General features: G+C 36.6%; 1 protein-coding gene across 2 annotated transcripts in view; it reads right to left on the minus strand.

The window, feature by feature from the left end:
• The window catches only part of ATF6 (activating transcription factor 6), a 214,357-nt gene that overhangs the window by 150,285 nt on the left and 44,721 nt on the right, over nucleotides 1-19,351 (minus strand). For both annotated transcript variants that reach the window (XM_030824056.1, XM_030824055.1), the window contains exons 7-8: nucleotides 17,894-18,114; nucleotides 681-866 (exon numbers count right to left, since the gene is read on the minus strand). In XM_030824056.1, the coding sequence (XP_030679916.1) occupies nucleotides 681-866; nucleotides 17,894-18,114 (407 nt within the window). The remainder of the gene's footprint in view (nucleotides 1-680; nucleotides 867-17,893; nucleotides 18,115-19,351) is intronic.

The raw sequence follows: 19,351 nt of genomic DNA on the forward strand, positions 1-19,351 counted from the left end.
ACAGGCGTGAGCCACCACGCCCGGCCAGAATTCAACATTTTTATATTTTTACGGATCCCCAAATAATTTTGAGTCAGTTCTATAGTTTGCCTCCCTAACCTTTTAAATCATTGTTTTCAGTAAAATATAGGAGTATTCCCATGTACTCAGGGCCAAGAGAAAAATAGTGTAAGAAGCCCCATTCAGTAGGCATCTATATAGTTCAGCACTGCAGTGAGAAATTCTGAAAACAGCAAATTTCCCAAATAGAACTGAGGAGATTAAACCCTCTTGGAGTCAGTATAGTAACAGAATGCAAAAATCACATTAGTTGTTAGGTGGACTGAGGAAAAATAAAAACACTTTTATTTTATTGGTTTCTTTTTTAAAAGGGAAGATATGGCAGGGCACTTTAGAAGCCTCAGTGTGATTCATTTAGTCAGAAAAGAGGGTGCTAAGGCAATGAATGAGGAGAAACCTAGGAAAAGGAGACAACTTTTCTACATAGATTGGGAAGTACAATTCAAAGGGTCCTCTTCAAAGGCTTTATCCTTACTGCAAATGTTTTAGGACTTATTATACCCCCCTTTTCCTAGCATTATTGTTTTACATAATTTAATTTAAAATGTAAAAGTTTCTCTATTTATTTATCCAGAGGATACTTTAGCCCATCTCGACTCAGCCCTATTACTAACACTTACCTCTGACACAACTTCATCCAGCTGCCGCTTCAGTGTTCCATTTTCTCTCTTCAGTTGCTCATTCTCTGAAAGGGCAGCCTTTAATCTCGCCTCTAACCCTAGCATATATTCTTTCTTCTTCTTGCGAGACTGACAAGCAGATTCTCGATTTTTTATCATACGTTGCTGTCTCCTTAGCACAGCAATCTAGAAAAAGTTATAATGAATCAGAATATCCTGGTTTTAAAGTCAGATCAAAATAGATCAGAATATACTAATTTTTACAATTATTTTAACCAACTATTTTTTCAAAGCATAGGTTACTAGTTGTTTCAAAAGAGGTTTGAAAACACACTGCTCAAACTAAATAAGTTAAAATCAAACGATTAAATAAGGCCTTCTAAAACCCAAATGTTAAATAATTTCTTCTGATGTTTTCTAAGGCTTGTTTATTAATCTTCTAATTTTCCCCTTAGAAACTCCCTCAGAAAGTATCTTTAAATATATATGCATATATACATACATCTTAAATCTATATCTCTGGCCCTTAAATGGCTATGCCCCAGAACCATATATTCAATTAATTATAAGGCCATTTCTTACAGTTATTACCACTTCAAATTCATTATGTGCAAACTGAACTATCTCCCTCTAACCAGAATGTTTAAAAATCTATCCGTTTTCTATCAATAGTAACTATTATTTTACTTTATTCACTATATTCAGTCCTTCTCAACCCCTCACTCACTCACTGAATATGTTAAAAGTATATACTAATGACCAAATTTATTCCAGTGAAAATGTGTCTCAGTTATTCCTTTCTCTCTATTCCCTCTTCCACTCTCCTAATACAGGCACTCATTAACTCATCCCTATACTACTGCAACAGACTCCTATTTCAATTGTTTTCCATCTCATCCTCTCTACCATTTCTAAGATAACTTCTCCCAACAAAATATTTTTATCTTACTACTCAACTGCAAAAACAAGCTAGTCATGTATGCCTGCTACCCATCTTTTCTTTTAAGGTCTTCCATATTGTGACCTCCCACGGCCTAACCAGACCTTCTGCCCTAAATCTACAGCTATTCAAGCCACACTCCTCCAATCTTATTTAAGGCTACTTCATAATCTCCGTACATGTCTAACTTGTTTCCTTATTCACATTGTTTATTTCCATTTGGAATGCTATCTCCTCCACTAACCTAATTCCAAGGTCCATTCAAACTCAATTATTCTAACCCACCCTGATTTTTTATTTTCTCTGAACATCTTATACCCTTAGAATTTGGAGGATACACTGGAACACTCTAATACTCTCAACTGTTTCAAGAATGTTAACTCTCTCTCTCTCTCTCCCCACCTAGATTTTATACCTTGAAAGCCAAACCACATCTGATCCTACTTTTTTGTTTAATACCAACAATATCTACTACAATAGAAACTTACTGAGAGAAATTATTTTTGTTATGTCTTCTAAATTAAGTTATGAAGCCTATTGTTATACATTAGTCTAATTTCTTTGGGGAAGTGAGAGAGGTGGCAAAATTAAGTCCATAAAAAGTGCCAACCTATATTAAATTGATTAGTATGAGTACACAGATGGCTGAATTACTAATTTCTATACATTTTGCAATGGATTTTAAAAAGCAAACACTCTAGAGTGTTCAATAACTCTTACTGAGACCAGTAAATAAAGTTAAAGAATGTAATCTATTTCCTTTTTTTTTTTTTTTTTTTTGAGATGGAGTCTCGCTCTGTCACCCAGGCTGGAGTGCAGTGGGGCAATCTCGGCCCACTGCAAGCTCCACCTCCCGGGTTCATGCCATTCTCTCGCCTCAGCCTCCTGAGTAGCTGGGACTACAGGTGCCCGCCACCACGCCTGGCTAATTTTGTTTTTGTATTTTTGGTAGAGACGGGGTTTCACCGTGTTAGCCAGGATGGTCTCAATCTCCTGACCTCCTGATCCGCCCACCTCCGCCTCCCAAAGTGCTGGGATTACAGGCGTGAGCCACCACGCCCAGCCTGTAATCTATTTCTTTTAAAACAACAACACAATTCCCACCCTGATACTACATTTCCTAGAAAGAGAAGTATGCCAAAGCCAACCAAGTGATCTCCCAACACCAAATATTTTCAACAACCTTTAAATCAGAACCCACAAGGAAAAGAAATGTTACATGAAATGTCAAAAAGGGTGTTTTTTTATTTAAACTACAAAAAGGCTGATTTTTGTGAAACCATCATCTGTAAAAATTTCCCTGAAAAATAACTATTTCACTCTTAAGTAATACTAAACACACACATGCACACACACTCACACACACATGCACGCACATACAAAGAGCAATGGCAAAGCCATGATGGATTGATTATTCACCAAATGCAAACTATTCTCTGGACAATGCCACTTTGTTCAGTCTACTTTTATTTTCAGTGATCTTCATTGTTACTTAGAATGCCAGTGTCCATAACTAATACTACAGTGCTGAAGTACACAGAACACTGAACAGGGACATAAAAGTGAAAGTTCCCAGATGGAAGAGTTTATACTAAAAGTTAGACAAAAGGCAACCTTACTTTAAAGGCTAATTAATCTGTGGAATTTAGAGGGGCTTACAGATGGCATAGCATTTAATAAATTTCAAGCAAGGATTAGGCATTTCTATAAACAATAAAAGCACCTGCATATTACACAGCATTCAAGTTTCAAAGGCTGTCAATCCACGTGCCCCATACTAAAAAAATGAAAACCATCTGTGGTCAAATATTCATTTCTTCCCATAGAAAAAGATACATTATAATAGTTCTAAAAATAAATATTCAATACTACCAATAAATACAGAGGGTAAAGACAGTAAAAATAAATGAAACCCACAGCTATCACCAAACACACGGCTCCAATGTTTTATCTCAGCAAGCCATCTTCAGCTATCTGAATATAAAATATTTAAATCATTCAATACTTCCTAGGCCAAAAAAATATGATTTTTAGGCTAAACATACACACATTGTGGTGTTTGGTATTTTTTTAAGTGGGGGGAAGTAGGTATTTTCCTATATGAGAAAAAAAGGATTACACTGTATGTAATTCTGTTTGGTAAACTGCTTTTGCACATACAGTGTATCATAATGACCTTTGACATGCAATAATGGCAGCACACATTTTCAAATTATCTTGATGTTTCATAATATATTCAATTAATCTCCTCTTGTTGAAATTACTATAGTTTTCAAGATTCTTTAAAATAAGCCTCATCATTTAATCCACTGTTAAGAGAGTAGAAGGGCCAAGGCTAGAACTTAGGTCAGTTGACTCCAAGCCCAGTGATACTTACACAACAGCTTCAAACTGCTTTTAAATACCAAATAGAGCAGCGTGCATTACAGCATGGAATGCTAACCTCAGAGAACTGTGTGATTACTTTAATTATGTGCCTGTCTGAAAACAGAGACTTGTGGAACTCCTTGTATCTGGAAGCCTAAACTCTCTGTTAGCAATCTGAAAACATAAAATCAATACTCTGGCCCATTAACCAGTTGACACATCTCCCTTATGGGCATATCAGATGGTTTAATACAGACTGAAATAAGCAAACAGCTGGACAGGTCCTGCTTCTGATCATCCTGCCTCCAGACAACTCTCCCACCCGGCATCTTGCCTTGGAAAAAGTAAAAAGGACAAAAGAAAAAACTCTACAGCTGCAAAATAGTTTCCTTTGAGTGCCATTGCACTCTAAAATGTAGTATTTCACTTAGTAAACACTTATTTGACTGTAAGACTTATATAAAAGGAAAACTTTCACAAATGGACAAGTTCCTTTGAAGGTTGAATCAATGTAAGAGTCAAAGTTTCAAGTACGTCCACATTTTGTTTTTAATTTAATTTTTTGAGACAGAATCTCACTCTGTCACCCAGGCTGGAGTGCAGTGGCACAATTACAGCTTACTGCAGCCTCAACCTCACAGGTTCAACAGATCTTCCAGCCTCAGGCTCCCCAGTAGCTGGGACTACAGGTGCATGCTACCATGCCTGGCTAGTTTATTTTTTTGTAGAGATAGGATCTCTCTATGTTGCCCAGGCTGGTCTTGAACTCCTGGGCTCAAGCAATCCTCCTGCTTCAGCCTCTCAAAGTGCTGGCCCAGCTTGTTTTAATTTAATTATCAATTTAATTATCAATCAATAAGGTTTTTAAAACTAAAAACCTTATTGATTGATAAACACTGTAAGTTATTATAGTCTCTTTTTATTAACAAAATTGACTAAAGCCTTGTTTCTGTGATGTCGCTAAGAAAAGAGCTCAAGGACCATAAATTAAATTAGATATAATATTAGGAGCCAGTAGTGGTGGCTCATACCTGTAATCTCAACACTTTGACAGGTCGAGGCAGGAGGATCGCTTGAGGCCAGGAGTTTGAGAACAGCCTGGGAAACACAGGAAGACCTGTTCTCTGCTAAAAATAAAAAATTAGCTGGGCATCGTGGTGCACAATTGTAGTCTTAGCTACCCTAGAGGCTGAGGCAGGAGGATCACTTGAGCCCAGGAGGTTGAGGCTGCAGTGAGCCATGATCGCATCACTGTACTCCAGCCTGGGTGACAGAGTAAGAGCCTATCTCAAAAAAAAAAAAAAAAAAAATTAAAATGGGATTTTTATGCTAAGAAATACATTCGAATATCTCATGTAAACTCAAGTCAGATCAAGTATTGATAACCTATGGATGAATCACACAGTAATCACTGACTTGCTGCACATCTAACAGTTCTTATTCTCATTTGGCTGAATCTTGCCCTCTAAACTGATAGATGAAGTGGAAGCCATTACTGATTAACCTCTTCACTGTAATAGACCAAAAATAAAAATACAATCTTTCAATTAAATAAAAATTACATAACATACATTATTGCATATGTATTGTAGCAAACATATTTATAGATACATTCTTAAAAAAACACATATAGTTAAAAATCATTGGCAAATTTAATTTGTGGCAATCCCACTTTAAATATTCAAATACATTAAAAAACTTAATTTGATTTTTGTTAAGAATTTTACGTACACTTCTTTTTTCTCATTAAATTGTTTAAAGCAGAAAAAAAGAGAAAATTTAGACTTTCACTATCTCTACTCTTCTCAATCTCATGACAGTCAAAATTTTATTTTACTCTTTCTATTAAGTTCTGTGTGTATGTATGCATATAACCAGTTCCCATTTGCCAAAAATTAAAGAAGCTTCATACTGGCAACCTGAACCATTTATGTGGCAGATTATCAAGGAGATAATCTTCATCCTGCAAACTATTTCCTTCTATTTTTTAAAATGAAGAATGCCTTCTGATATGTAGTATAATTTCCAGAATAAGAACAGATAATAGACAAAGTACCTGCTAGATTATAGGATGGGGATACCCTACCAATCTCATCTTCTGAATGAAGATAAAGAACAACCAAAAGAGAGGTAAGAGCAGAAGTATGCATCAGATGCTCTTAGGAAAGCCACACATGGGCACAGCCTCTTGAAGAATGGAGGGACCCAAGTCCTGTACACAGGGATCTTCAAAGGAGCCTCAAAATGGTTTCGTTATTTCAGTTAATGACTCCACTGCTTCAAGTGTCTTTAGAAATACTTGATGGAGGCCGGGCACGGTGGCTCACACCTGTAATCCCAGCACTTTGGGAGGCCGAGGCGGGCAGATCATGTGAGGTCAGGAGTTTGACACCAGCCTCAACATGGAAAAACCCTGTCTCTACTAAAAATACAAAAAAATTAGCCGGGAGTGGTGGTGCATGCCTGTAATCCCAGCTACTCGGGAGGCTGAGGCAGGAGAATTGCTTGAAGCTGGGAGGCGGAGGTTGCGGTGAGCCGAGATCCCGCCATTGCTCTCCAGCCTGCGCAACAAAAGCAAAACACCGTCTCAAAAAAAAAAAAAACAAAGAAAAGAAATACTTGATGTAACTAAATAAAAGTAATAGTAATTTAAGTCATTAAATGCAAATACAAAATTGGAAGTTAGGTGTCCTTAATTCTTGGCCCAGCATTGCAATGAATTAATTGGAAGATCTAAATTTAAAAATAAATCACGTCACCTTGTAGGGTCTATTTACATATTAGTAAAAAGAGAGAGTTAGACCAGAATAGTGCTTTTGAAATTATTTATAACCCAATATCAGGTTTATCAATTTAGTAAATCACCACAGCCTTTAAAAACAATTTAACAGAAATGCACAGGACAGAATGAAAGAAAAAGGGTGCATTATATTTAGTAAGAGTTGTTTCATGAGATTGTGTATAAGAGAGAAAGAGAGGTTGAATACATTTCTTACTGTAGATTGTGGACAAAAAAGTTTAAAGGCACTTCATTAGTCCTCTAAAGGTCTCATCCAATCCAAAAACAAAATAATTCTAGGGCTGATGCTAAATAGATACACTTAATTTAATTGGCACAACAACATAGCACAATAATGACTACTATATAATAAAATATGGATCTGATTAGTTTTGCTAAAGGTTTCATTTGATACCACCAAATTATTCAAATAAGGTCAATCTTTCTTTTTTTTTTGAGACGGAGTCTCGCTCTGTCCCCCGGGCTGGAGTGCAGTGGCGCAATCTCGGCTCACTGCAAGCTCCACCTCCCGGGTTCACGCCATTCTCCTGCCTCAGCCTCTCCAAGTAGCTGGGACTACAGGCGCCCGCCACCACGCCCGGCTAATTTTTTTGTATTTTCAGTAGAGACGGGGTTTCACCGTGGTCTCGATCTCCTGACCTCGTGATCCACCTGCCTCGGCCTCCCAAAGTGCTGGGATTACAAGCATGAGCCACCGCACCCAGCAAGGTCAATCTTTCTAAAACTTTGTCCCTCATGACTTAAAACTATCTGCTACCTTAATTTTAAAAAATTAAATCTTAAAATTATCTTAATTTTTATAAATTAAGAAAAAACATTTGTAAAGGGAGAAAAAAGGTAGCAGCAAGTTTCAAGACTTGGGTAATCTGTTCTTTTTTTTCTTTTTTCTTTTCCCATAAAGTTGTAAGCAAAGGACTTGGGTAATTTAAAGTCTGAGCTGCATCAGGACTACCTTGAAAGTAAAGGTTCTATTAATGGAGCACGGAGTAATGATGACACCACTGGATTAGGAGAAGACCAGTTATAATTGAGCTAGGCTTGAATGCTAACTCAATTATAAGTGGTCAAATGATTGGGGTGAGAATCAACTGGGTAACAGACATGAAGGTTCTCTGTAAGCTATAATGTACCATACAAATATGGCTTTCAGGAAAATTATGTAACACACACACACACACACACACACACACACACACAGGAGGCAAAATTATTATTTCCATCAAGAATGTACCTCACAGCTGCTCTGATATACCATGCAACTAAAGCAATATTGAAAATACCTGCTCCATTCCAGCTCCCATTTTCAGATTTTAAGTTTTAAAATTAAAACACACACACACACACACACACACACACACAAAGCATGATATGTTATTTTAGTCACTACAGAAGCAGAAAAAGAGCCTAAAACTTAACATTCCTCTGAGCACTCTGTCTGTTCCTTACTCTGTATTCCTCAGGGCCCTGATTCATTTCAAAGAGCTGTTATAAGATTTAAAGAGAGTATTTACAAGTTATGCACGTAGAAAAGTGCCTGGCACATAGTACTTTATTAATATTAGCCATCTTAGCAATATGACATTTGCTGAATCACTTAGCTAGTTGATTCCTTCAGTAGTAAAATGGGAATAAATAATGCTCCCTTCACAAAGATTTTGTGAAAATCCAATCAATATTTGGTCGACTGACAGAGTTGTAATATTGACAGGTGATTGAACTATTTTACTAATGTAAATTATTGAAGTTGATAAAAGAATGTACCTATTCTTAGAAAATGCACACTGAAAAAATTAAGGGTAAAATACTGTGAGGTATGTAACTTACCCTAAAATAGTTCAGGAAAAAAATTGTGTGTGTATATGGAGATGGACGGATGGATGGATGGACGGACGGACGGATGGATGGATGGTTGGATGGTGGGTGGATGGGTGGGTGGATGGATGGATGGATAGTGGATGGATGGATGGATGGGTAGAGGTAGATAAAGAATAAGCAAGCAAATTGGGCAAAATGTTAACAACAGGTGAATGTGGCTGAAGAATACCTGGGTGTTCTCTGCACTACTTTTTGTTTTTGTACTTTTTGAAATTTAAAATTATAACCAAATACAAAGTTTAACATGTGCATCCATATAATAACCAAAGTTTAACATGTGTGAGCACACACACACAGCTGCAGTGTATACACACTGGGAAGTTATAAGAAGCCATAAGACACTTTCCTTTAGAACTCATACTCAAGGGAGGTAAGAGCCACAGAAAAGTCTAACCATAACACTTTAAATTCTTGAATATCATTCTCGAACTACCTGTAACCAGCCACAAGATCCCTCCTGCTAACAATTAATATTCTTTCACATAGTTATAAAACAGTAATCTTTCAGAGGGAATACCCCTTCAAGAATACACAGCCATTGATACTTTCATTTTTAAAATTTACCACTCTTCTTTGTGAATTATCTATTCGTATATATTGTCCATTGATGGCTGAATTAATTTGCATTTTTCTCACTGATTTATACTCTTTATATATTAAAAATGGTTCTTAAAAGACTGTGAAAATGTACATGAGTGTTCAAAGTGGCATTATTCATAACAGACAAAAAGTGGAGACAACTCAAATGTCTACCAACTAATGAATGGATTATCAAAAATGTGGTATATCCATATAACAGAATATTATTCAGTCATAAAAAAGAATAAACACTGATACATGCTTCAACATGGCTGAAGCTTGAAAAACATATGGTAAGTGAAAGAAGCCATACATAAAAGGGCACGCAGTGTATGATTCCACTCATATGAAATGTCTGGGATGACAACTCCACACAGAAAACAGATTAAATGGCTACCAGGGGCTACAGGGAGGAAGGAATGAGGAAAGACTATGGCTAATGACTATGGGGTTTTCTTTTTAGGGTGACAAAAATATTCTGGAATTAGACAGCAGTGACGGTACCACTAAATTGTACAGTTCAAAAGGGTGATCCTTATGTAATGTGCATTTTATCTCAATGAAGCTGTTAAAAAAAAAAAGACAACAAAAGAGCTTATGGACTCCCCAGACAAATGCATTTGCACATTGCTAACAACTATATGAGGGATGAGGTGAGGTGGGGTAAAGGCGTGTGATATGATCTGGATTTGTGTCTCTACCCAAATCTCATGTCAAATTGTAATCCCCAATGTTGGGGGAGGGGCCTGGTGAAAGGTGATTAGATCATGGAGGCAGATTTCCACCTTGCTGTTCTCATGATAGTAAGTTCTCATAAGATCTGGTTGTTTAAAAGTGTGTAGCACTTCCCTCTTCTCTCTCTTTCTCCTGCTCTAGCCATGTAAGATGTGCCAGCTTCCCTCTCACCCACAGCCATGATTGTAAGTTTCCTGAGGCTTCCCCAGCCATGCTTCCTGTACAGCCTGCAGAACCATGAGACAATTAAACCTCTTTTCTTTATAAATCACTCGGTTTCAGGTATTTCTTTATAGAAGTGTGAGAACTGACTAATACAGGATGCTGATTACGGAAACACTGAAACCCATCCAAGGACTCCATTAAGCCCTGTGACTTCTCAATTAGAACTACCTCAATGGAGGACCATTTGGTAAAACCTATCAAAACTGAACAAGTACCTACCTTCTGGCCCAGCAAATCCAATTCTAAAAATTTATCCCACAAAATTTTCGCAATCTACTCATCTGACAAAGGGCTAATATCCAGAATCTACAAAGAACTCAAACAAATTTACAAGAAAAAAACAACCCCATCAAAAAGTGGGTGAAGGATATGAACAGACACTTCTCAAAAGAAGACATTTATGCAGCCAACAGACACATGAAAAAATGCTCATCATCACTGGCCATCAGAGAAATGCAAACCAAAACCACAATGAGATACCATCTCACACCAGTTAGAATGGCCATCATTAAAAAGTCAGGAAACAGGTGCTGGAGAAGACGTAGAGAAACAGGAACACTTTTACACTGTTTGTAGGACTGTAAACTAGTTCAACCATTGGGGAAGACAGTGTAGCAATTCCTCAAGGATCTAGAACTAGAAATACCATTTGACCCAACCATCCCATTACTGGGTATATACCCAAAGGATTATAAATCATGCTGCTATAAAGACACATGCACACTTATGTTTATTGCAGCACTATTCACAATAGCAAAGACTTGGAACCAACCCAAATGTCCATCAATGACAGACTGGATTAAGAAAATGTGGCACATATACACCATGGAATACTATGCAGCCATAAAAAAGGATGAGTTCATGTCCTTTGTAGGGACATGGATGAATCTGGAAACCATCATTCTCAACAAACTATCACAAGGGCAAAAAACCAAACACACATGTTCTCACTCATAGGTGGGAATTGAACAATGAGAACACTTGGACATAGGAAAGGGAACAGCACACACCAGGGCCTGTCGTGGGGTTGGGGGAGGTGCAAGGGATAGCATTAGGAGATATACCTAATGTAAATCACGAGTTAATGGGTGCAGCCCACTAACATGGCACATGTACACATATGTAACAAACCTGCACGTTGTGCACATGTACCCTAGAACTTAAAGTATAATAAAAATACAATAAAATAAAATTTCTCCCATAGATATATTTGTATATGAACAAAATGATATATGTACCAAGTTATTCAATGAAGAAATGTTTATAAAGAAAAGGACTGCAAAATTTTACAATAATTATGGCACCCCTATGAAGTAGGTTACTATGTAGCTATTAAAATGCAGCTATTAAAAGAATAAGAAAAAGACCAGGCACGGTGGCTTATGCCTGTAAACTCAGCGCTTTGGGAGGCCACTGCAGGAGGATCATTTGAGGCCAGGAGTTCAAGACCACCCTGTGCAATACAAGACCCTATCTCTACCAAAAAAAAAAAAATCAAAATTTAGCCAGGTGGCACACATCTAGCTACTCAGGAGCCTGAGGCAGGAGGATTGCTTAAGCCCAGATATTCAAGGCAATAGTGAGCTATGATCGTGTCACTGCACACCAGCCTAGGCAACAGAGCAACAGAGCAACAGACTGTCTTTAAAAAAAAAAAAAAAAAAAAAAAGAATAAGAAAACTTTTAATGTACTGATGTGAAAAGATCTCTAAGGTATACGTGAGAAAAGCAAGCTGCAGGATGACATGTACAGTATGCTACCTTTTCTATGAAATAGGTCAATAAATAAAACTATAAGTACTTATATATTAAAGAACTGTCTCCAGAAGAATGCACACAAAACTAGTAAGAATGACTACCAGACAGGGAAACTGATTTGCAAGAAAGCCTCCGGGGTATAAAAGGACTGTCTCCCTAGAATGAGTCCCCACAAGGTTTTGAGAAGGGAAATTAGAGAAAGGAGAGAGAAGTATTTCATTATTTAAGATAAAAATCAGAATCCTTAAAAATAATTATTTATTATTCTTATAAAGATGCCAAACTGCTGGGCGCAGTGGCTCATGCCTATAATCCCAGCACTTTGGGAGGCTGAGGCAAGTGGATCACTTGAGGCCAGGAGTTTGAGAACAGCCTGGCCAACCTGGTGAAACCCCGTCTCTACTAAAAATACAAAAATTAGCTGGGCGTGGTGGCGCATAGCTGTAGTCCCAGCTACTCGGGAGGCTGAGGCAGGAGAATCGCTTGAACCTGGAAGGTGGAGGTTGCAGTGAGCCAAGAGCATGCCATTGTACTCCAGCCCAGGCAACAGAGCAAGACTTTTTCTCAAAAAAAAAAAAAAAAAAAAAAAGATGCCAAACTAAAAAGTACAAAAAGTACAGAATAAAGAATGCAAAGAATGCTAAGGTTGCCACAACATAAATTTATCCTAATGCAATGCATCAGGAAGGAAAAATAAACAACAACAAAAAAACCTGTTCACTTCCCCTTCCAAAGCTACTGTAACCTCAAATGAAACGGAACTGCTATTCAAGATAAATTTTTAGAAGCTCCAAACCTACATTTAAGAGGTACTGCAAATATTTTAACAAAGCGTATTTTCTTTTATTTGCAGAGTCCCTGGTAGCAGCAAAACCATAATGCAGTCAGCATAGAAGTAATTTTTTTACTAAACTCTGGATAACTCCAGCTCTCCAAATCCTTCCTATTGGATTTGTTCTGATGGATTCCTCTACTTTGCAGCCTAAAGAAATATCGTGATCTCAACTTGTTTGTTGTTAGAAGTTATTAAAAAGTGCCTATTCATTATTTATCTTCTGAGATCTAAGCTAGCCATATAATTTAAGGAGATTCAGCTCACATTTTGACCTAACCAGAGTCCTATTCTTGGGTGTTACAGATAAACAAGCAACTTAAACGTCTATTGAAGTTTTGCTTTTTTTCTGAAATAGAACATAGGCACTCTCTGTTTTTCTGAGTTGCTATGCATTGCAAATAGATTATTATAGACATATTTTTCTTGAGAAACACACCTCCAGGGAGTCTCTTATGAGTTTTGCTCCTACACGTCTTATTGGGTATGCAAAGAATGTAAGGCCCGGACCACTCTTTTCCCAGGCCATTTTCAAGGTTCAGTTTCCAACAAGCAACCTTGAAGGATGAGATAAAATCTCCCTCTGGACAATGAGGAGGCTTGCTTTCTGCTTGCTATAAACATGGTAGATTCTCCAAGCTCACGTTCCCCCACTGCAAGAGAGGAACGCTGTGTGCAGGGCGTCCATCTAGGCCCATACCACATCACTCCCATAGAACAATACTAAAGATACCTGAAATCCCTAAATTAACTGTACACCAATTCTAGAGAAAGGAAATACAAAGTTCTAATTTGGTATGACAGGAGAATCCCCTTCACATCATTTCTAATACCTGCAAACCAGTAGGAAAGGATTCCCCCCAGCACCTACCTTCTCATGATGGCTCTAGGAACCCAAGACAGGGACTCCCAAACGGTCGTCATTTTGGGATTGAAGGGATCAAGTTTCCTAACTATAGGATTTAGAAACAGGGTAAAAGGTGATACGGAGTTTGGAAGATATTCAGTGGGGTGACTGAGCCGGAAGGAAGGAGGCTCCTAACAGTATTTTGCATCCCTTCATCAACCTCACATCTGAGGTTATTTATAGTTCTATACCAGTTCTGGATACTTTTCCTTCCATTATTCCCACCTACTGATTTCCACTAAGAGTATTTGCTCCAATGTGGCCCACCGTGGAAGATGTAGAATTTTACCACTTTTTTTTCTGGTCTTTTGTCCCAATAACTGAAACAATGTAATTCCTATAACCTTAAAACCAGGGCAGTAATGTTTCATAAACTTTATGGGATTATGATGGGTAGGTGAAAGTAGTGAGTGCAATGCAGATTTAAACAGACTGCTTGTTTTTAAGCCCTTGGTTTGATGTGTGGCAACATTAAATAGCCCTTTAAAGAAAGATAAGCATGCTCTCCCATAAAGTCAACTTTGTAGTTCCAAGATTGCCATTTATTAAGAAACTGCACAGAGAACTTCTACTCTGAAATGAGAGATCATGTTCATTTTTTCCATCAGGATCACAGCCAAAAACAAACCATATTTCTTGAAAACTTAGGTGAGGTCTCCAAGAGTTAAACAAAACAGATTTACCAGCAAAAGACAGGAAGAGTAAGATATAATTTGAACCAGGCAAACTGTTTCATAACAGAAAATGTGGCATTTAATGCAGTTTGCAGAATATGGTATGCTAAAAACGCTACTTAGGGCAGTAGCAGGCCTCTGGAGAGTGAAACCAGCCAAACAAAAGAACTAAAACAGGTAGAAAAAGAAGCCATGTCAGCATTACAAAGCCACAAAAAACTGATATGACTTTTTTTTGGTGAATTACAATTCTTTCACCATACTTTTGGTTTAAAGGCACAAAAGGTATATGATAAAAATATTTTCTTTTTGACCATTTTAAATTAGGAATTTATATTAATTCAAATTTATCCTAATTTAACAGGACTTGTGTTTTAACAGACACATGTAATACTGAGGTCAAACAAGTTACTAACGCAGAAGGCTATACAAGCTGATCAAAGTTCTTCTCTGCGACTCCTTCTGGAACAGATTTACTTTGGGTTCCTGAGTGGGTTGGCCTGCTGCTAGGGCAGACTAATGCTTCTTTACTTGAAATAAACATTCAGTCAAAATTTCTACCAAAAAAAACTCATATTGAAAGGCTTGGCTCACATCTCGATGTACTGGCCAAGTAAAAATAAGCACAAAAACCTCAATGCAGGTTGACTAGAAAATTATTCTAATTGTCCTTAGGTCTCTTTGCATTAAACATAAAGTGTTTGAATCTTTCTTTATAATCCTGTCAATTCTAAACTTCAAAAAGACTGTGTCTGTTTGGCTTTTGTACTCTTAAGAGGGCTCTGTAAATTTAAAGTATTTTTAATGAACTATTTTAGACATGAAAAAAGATAAAGACTAATTAGAACTTTAAAAATATGTAGGTCAACGGTATATCACTGTTAAAAAAATTAACATAATCTAAATATACATTCATACAATAAATGTAGACATTCATACATTGAGACTTTGCTGACAAAGTCTCAATTAACATTGAAGAACTAGGGGATGTGTGAGATGAGAAAACATAGAACCATTAAGTATTAGCTTTTGTTTCTAGCAGTATTTATTGGTTCTATATTTTCTCATATTTTTAATAGTGATATACTGTTGACCTATATATTTTTTAAGTTCTAATTAGTCTTTATCTTTATTCATGTCCAAAATATTTCATTAAAAATACTTTAAATTTACAGAGCCCCCTTAGGAGTACAAAAGCTGAACAGACACACGGTCTTTCACACCAGAGAACTAATAAAGGATGTCTGGCTAATAGACCAACATATAATTAATTGGAATATGTTTAGAGATTATAAAATGGGTCAATGGCATACAATGATGACTGCCAACATTAAGATGCTCATTATTCAGATAGTAAGCCTAAAAGTAGAAAAAAAAAAAGGCGGCGGCGGGGGGTGCTCTTCTGGTTTTAAAATACAATGACTGTATCAAAAAACCTTATGTTTAGAAGAAACCTTTCTATATTGTTCCTGCACCTGCTCCAGATAACTCTTCTGGAACAAGCAGAACAATTCTATTTTCCACATAACAATCTTCCTTTCCTGGAAGATGGTTCCCAGGTCTACTTTCCATCCTCTCTTCTTCAGTTTACTGAATCATTCCAACCCTTAACCCACTCCTCTATCTGTGACATGGTTTCTAGATACTCTCCCCATCCTAGCTATGCTTTTCTGTACTTTTCCACGTTTGGGATGACTTAGATTAATATTGTTAATATTTTTTAATAACAGTGATATACTGTTGACCTATGTATTTTTAAAGTTCTAATTAGTCTTTATCTTATTTCATGTCTAAAATATTTCATAAAAATATTTTAAATGTCCTAACATATTACATAAAGGCAACTTTGGATATTTTCTATTATAAGTTTCATTTGGGGGTATTATATAAGAAACAGTCAAGTTCATAATTTAAAAGAGTATTAAAAAGAAATTTCAAAGCATTATTTTTAAAAATCCTTTTTCATCATTCTTAACCTGGTTGGTCTCCCATGAAAACCATACTCTTTTCTTATTGGTCACACAACTTTTTAATCGAAAATATCACAGAAAGCTTTTGGATTTTTGTTATTGTCATTTTTTTCTACATATTGTAGAAATTTTTCCATGCACCAAAAGGATAGAAAAACCAAAAGGATAGAAAACACCCAGCTTCCATCATTATCAACATTTTGCCAATCCAGTTGCCTCTATCCTGTGCTCACCACCTTCCCATGCCAGCAACACATTGTTTCATCTTCAACTGAAACACACGCTATGTATTAGAGCCTGTTATGCCATAAGCATTGTGCTTACCTTTTCTAGTCCTCAAAACAAACCAACATAACAGTCAAGCCTAATCCTGTACTGTCCATGGTCTCTAGTCTCATAGCAACACTAATTTTCCTATTCCATGTCTTGACATGCATTGTTTTCAATACCTATACAAATGATAGGAGTCTTATTCTAGAAATTGGATGTTCTACTTTCACTAGACAATATTCCTTTGTTACAAAGTTTTACAATATTGCTGGCCAAGATTACTGTTTATGCAACTGTGGAGCAATTTTATAATTAAATGGGTCACTGACATGCTGGTTAATAAATTCTGGTAGACAGATCAGACAGTAGTCTGATAAACAACCTTTTATAACCCACAAGATTTTAAAATTACTTTTCAAATGCATTCTACCTAAAGAAAGGATGAAGTAGTAATATTAACAACTAGTAGTATCCATTTTTATTTTAAAGAAAACATACACACTTTGCTTTCCCAATCATAACTTTAGAGAATCCACTGTTTGACTATATAACTTTAACATTCACTAAATTTTAGGACCAAGATGTTCAATTACTGTTTAATACATAAGTTATTTCCAATCATTTTGAAAGAAAGCAAGAGTTAGTTGGCAAGTGCAGTAACTGGCTTCAGAGAGTGACAGGTCTTAGGAAACTATGTGATTTATAAATTATAAGAAATCCCTACAACATGGTAGAAAATTTAAAGGTTTGCAAAAATGGGAAAGCACTAAATAATCACTAAGAGACAGAATTCCTAAGAGTAGCAAGTCATCATTATGAAGTGGTGAAAACCCTTCAAAACGGCAAGGAAGAAAGCTAAATATAAAACCTGCCTAAAAAGCAGTCTATAGACTCTTATCTGAAGATTGCTAAAACATTTCATTCAGGAAGCTTTGAATCTGTAAAATATTAGTGGATGACTGGGTTGAGGGTGTAAGGGCTTGAAGAGAATAATAAGAGGATTGGTTCTAAAGAAGGAGTAAAGAAGAGGGAGGTATGCATACTTTGCTTTTCATCAAACCACTTCAGACTTTCAAAAACCTTTTCACTTAGATTCTAATGTAGTAAGCCTTAACCTAATTTTCCTCCAAAGACTAGATGTGCAATTCAGCACACTCTTTTATTTGATGCAATATAAGAAACTCTAAAAAAAAAACAAAAACAAGGCAACAAAAGCAAAAGGTGTTTTTCAGTTGGTTTTTAAATCAGGCATTAAGAGAAGCACTAGGTTTCAAAACTTACATCTGAACCGACATTTCTCATGGTACTTTGTAGGACAGGTTTAGTCACGGAAAGTTTTCCATTCACTGGGCTATTCGCCGAAGGGGCTGGTACCACATTCACCACGTGATTAGGTAGCTGTGTGACTCCCCCAGCAACAGCAAGGACTGGCTGAGCAGAGGGCAGAACTCCAGGTGCTTGAAGTTGTACCACAGTAGGCTGAGACAGCAAAACCGTCTGGCCTGCATTAGAAAAAAGAAAAGGAATCAAACAGTACATAACTATTGTGGCAGGGGAAGCAGCTTATAATTAGGTCTCTTCTGCAGACGTAATGCGTGAGATCAACACCAAGGGATTGGACACCACCAATTAAAACACTGGATCAATAGCAGCACACGCTTATGGTGACTTTTTTTTGTTATGTTTTTAATGGGACCAACTAAATTCATCTCTTTGAGTTATCATTAACAATATACTTTCATATACTTTCTTATTTATCTTACTCAACTAAACAGCTATCAGATTTGCTGTAATCCCTAGATTTCTAAGAATTAACCTCTGAAATTTATTAGTGCTAAAAGGATTTGTCTTATTATAAATAACAAATCTTTTACACTGAACATGGAGAGTCATGTATTCTAAATTCATAGGATTTACAAATGCATACAATACCAAAAATATCTGAACATAAACTTAGTAACTCAATATTAGAAGAAGGAGCTACAGGCCATGCACTGTGGCTTACACCTGTAATCCCAGTGCTTTGGGAGGCCAGGAGTTTGAGACCAGCCAAGGCAACATAGTGATATCCTGTCTCTACAAAAAAAAATTAAAAAATTAGCTGGGTATGGTGGTATGTGCCTCGAGTCTTAGCTACTCAGGAGGCTGAGGCATGCAGATCCCTAAAAAGGACAAAAAAAAAAAAAAAGGACTACAAATACCAAAAAACTTAAAACCATTTGAGATTAAATCTTAGCTAACAATCACGGTAAACATCATAAATCTGTGATTCAAAATAGTCTGTACATGATACCAGCCCTTTCCCTCTTCCCCCAAAAATGGTCTTCAATTCTTTTCTGAGTATTCAGAGGTATCATTATTTTAAATTTATGCTAATCTGAGGAGAATTAGTAGAAGTTGAACATCCTTAATCCAAAAACCCAAAATCCAAAATGCTCCATAATCCAAAACTTTTTGAGTGCTGACACAACTTCACAAGTGGAAAACTGCACACTTCTGGTCCTAAGTATTTTGGATACGGGATATTCAATCTGTAATAATGACAATGAAGATGATGTTGTTAACGCTGCAGAAAAAGTACCTATAGATGACATGGTAAAAATGTGTGATGGGCCTAGTGAAGAACTAAAGCAGCATATAGTCATAACAGAAAAAGAAATTATGTCAGTTTATAAAATCAAAAAGAGAATTCTAAGACAAAAACTTGTTAATGAGGCAGGTGACTCCATAGAAAACATT

Source organism: Nomascus leucogenys, chromosome 12, assembly GCF_006542625.1.
Source record: "Nomascus leucogenys isolate Asia chromosome 12, Asia_NLE_v1, whole genome shotgun sequence".
Taxonomy (NCBI): Eukaryota; Metazoa; Chordata; class Mammalia; order Primates; family Hylobatidae; genus Nomascus; species Nomascus leucogenys.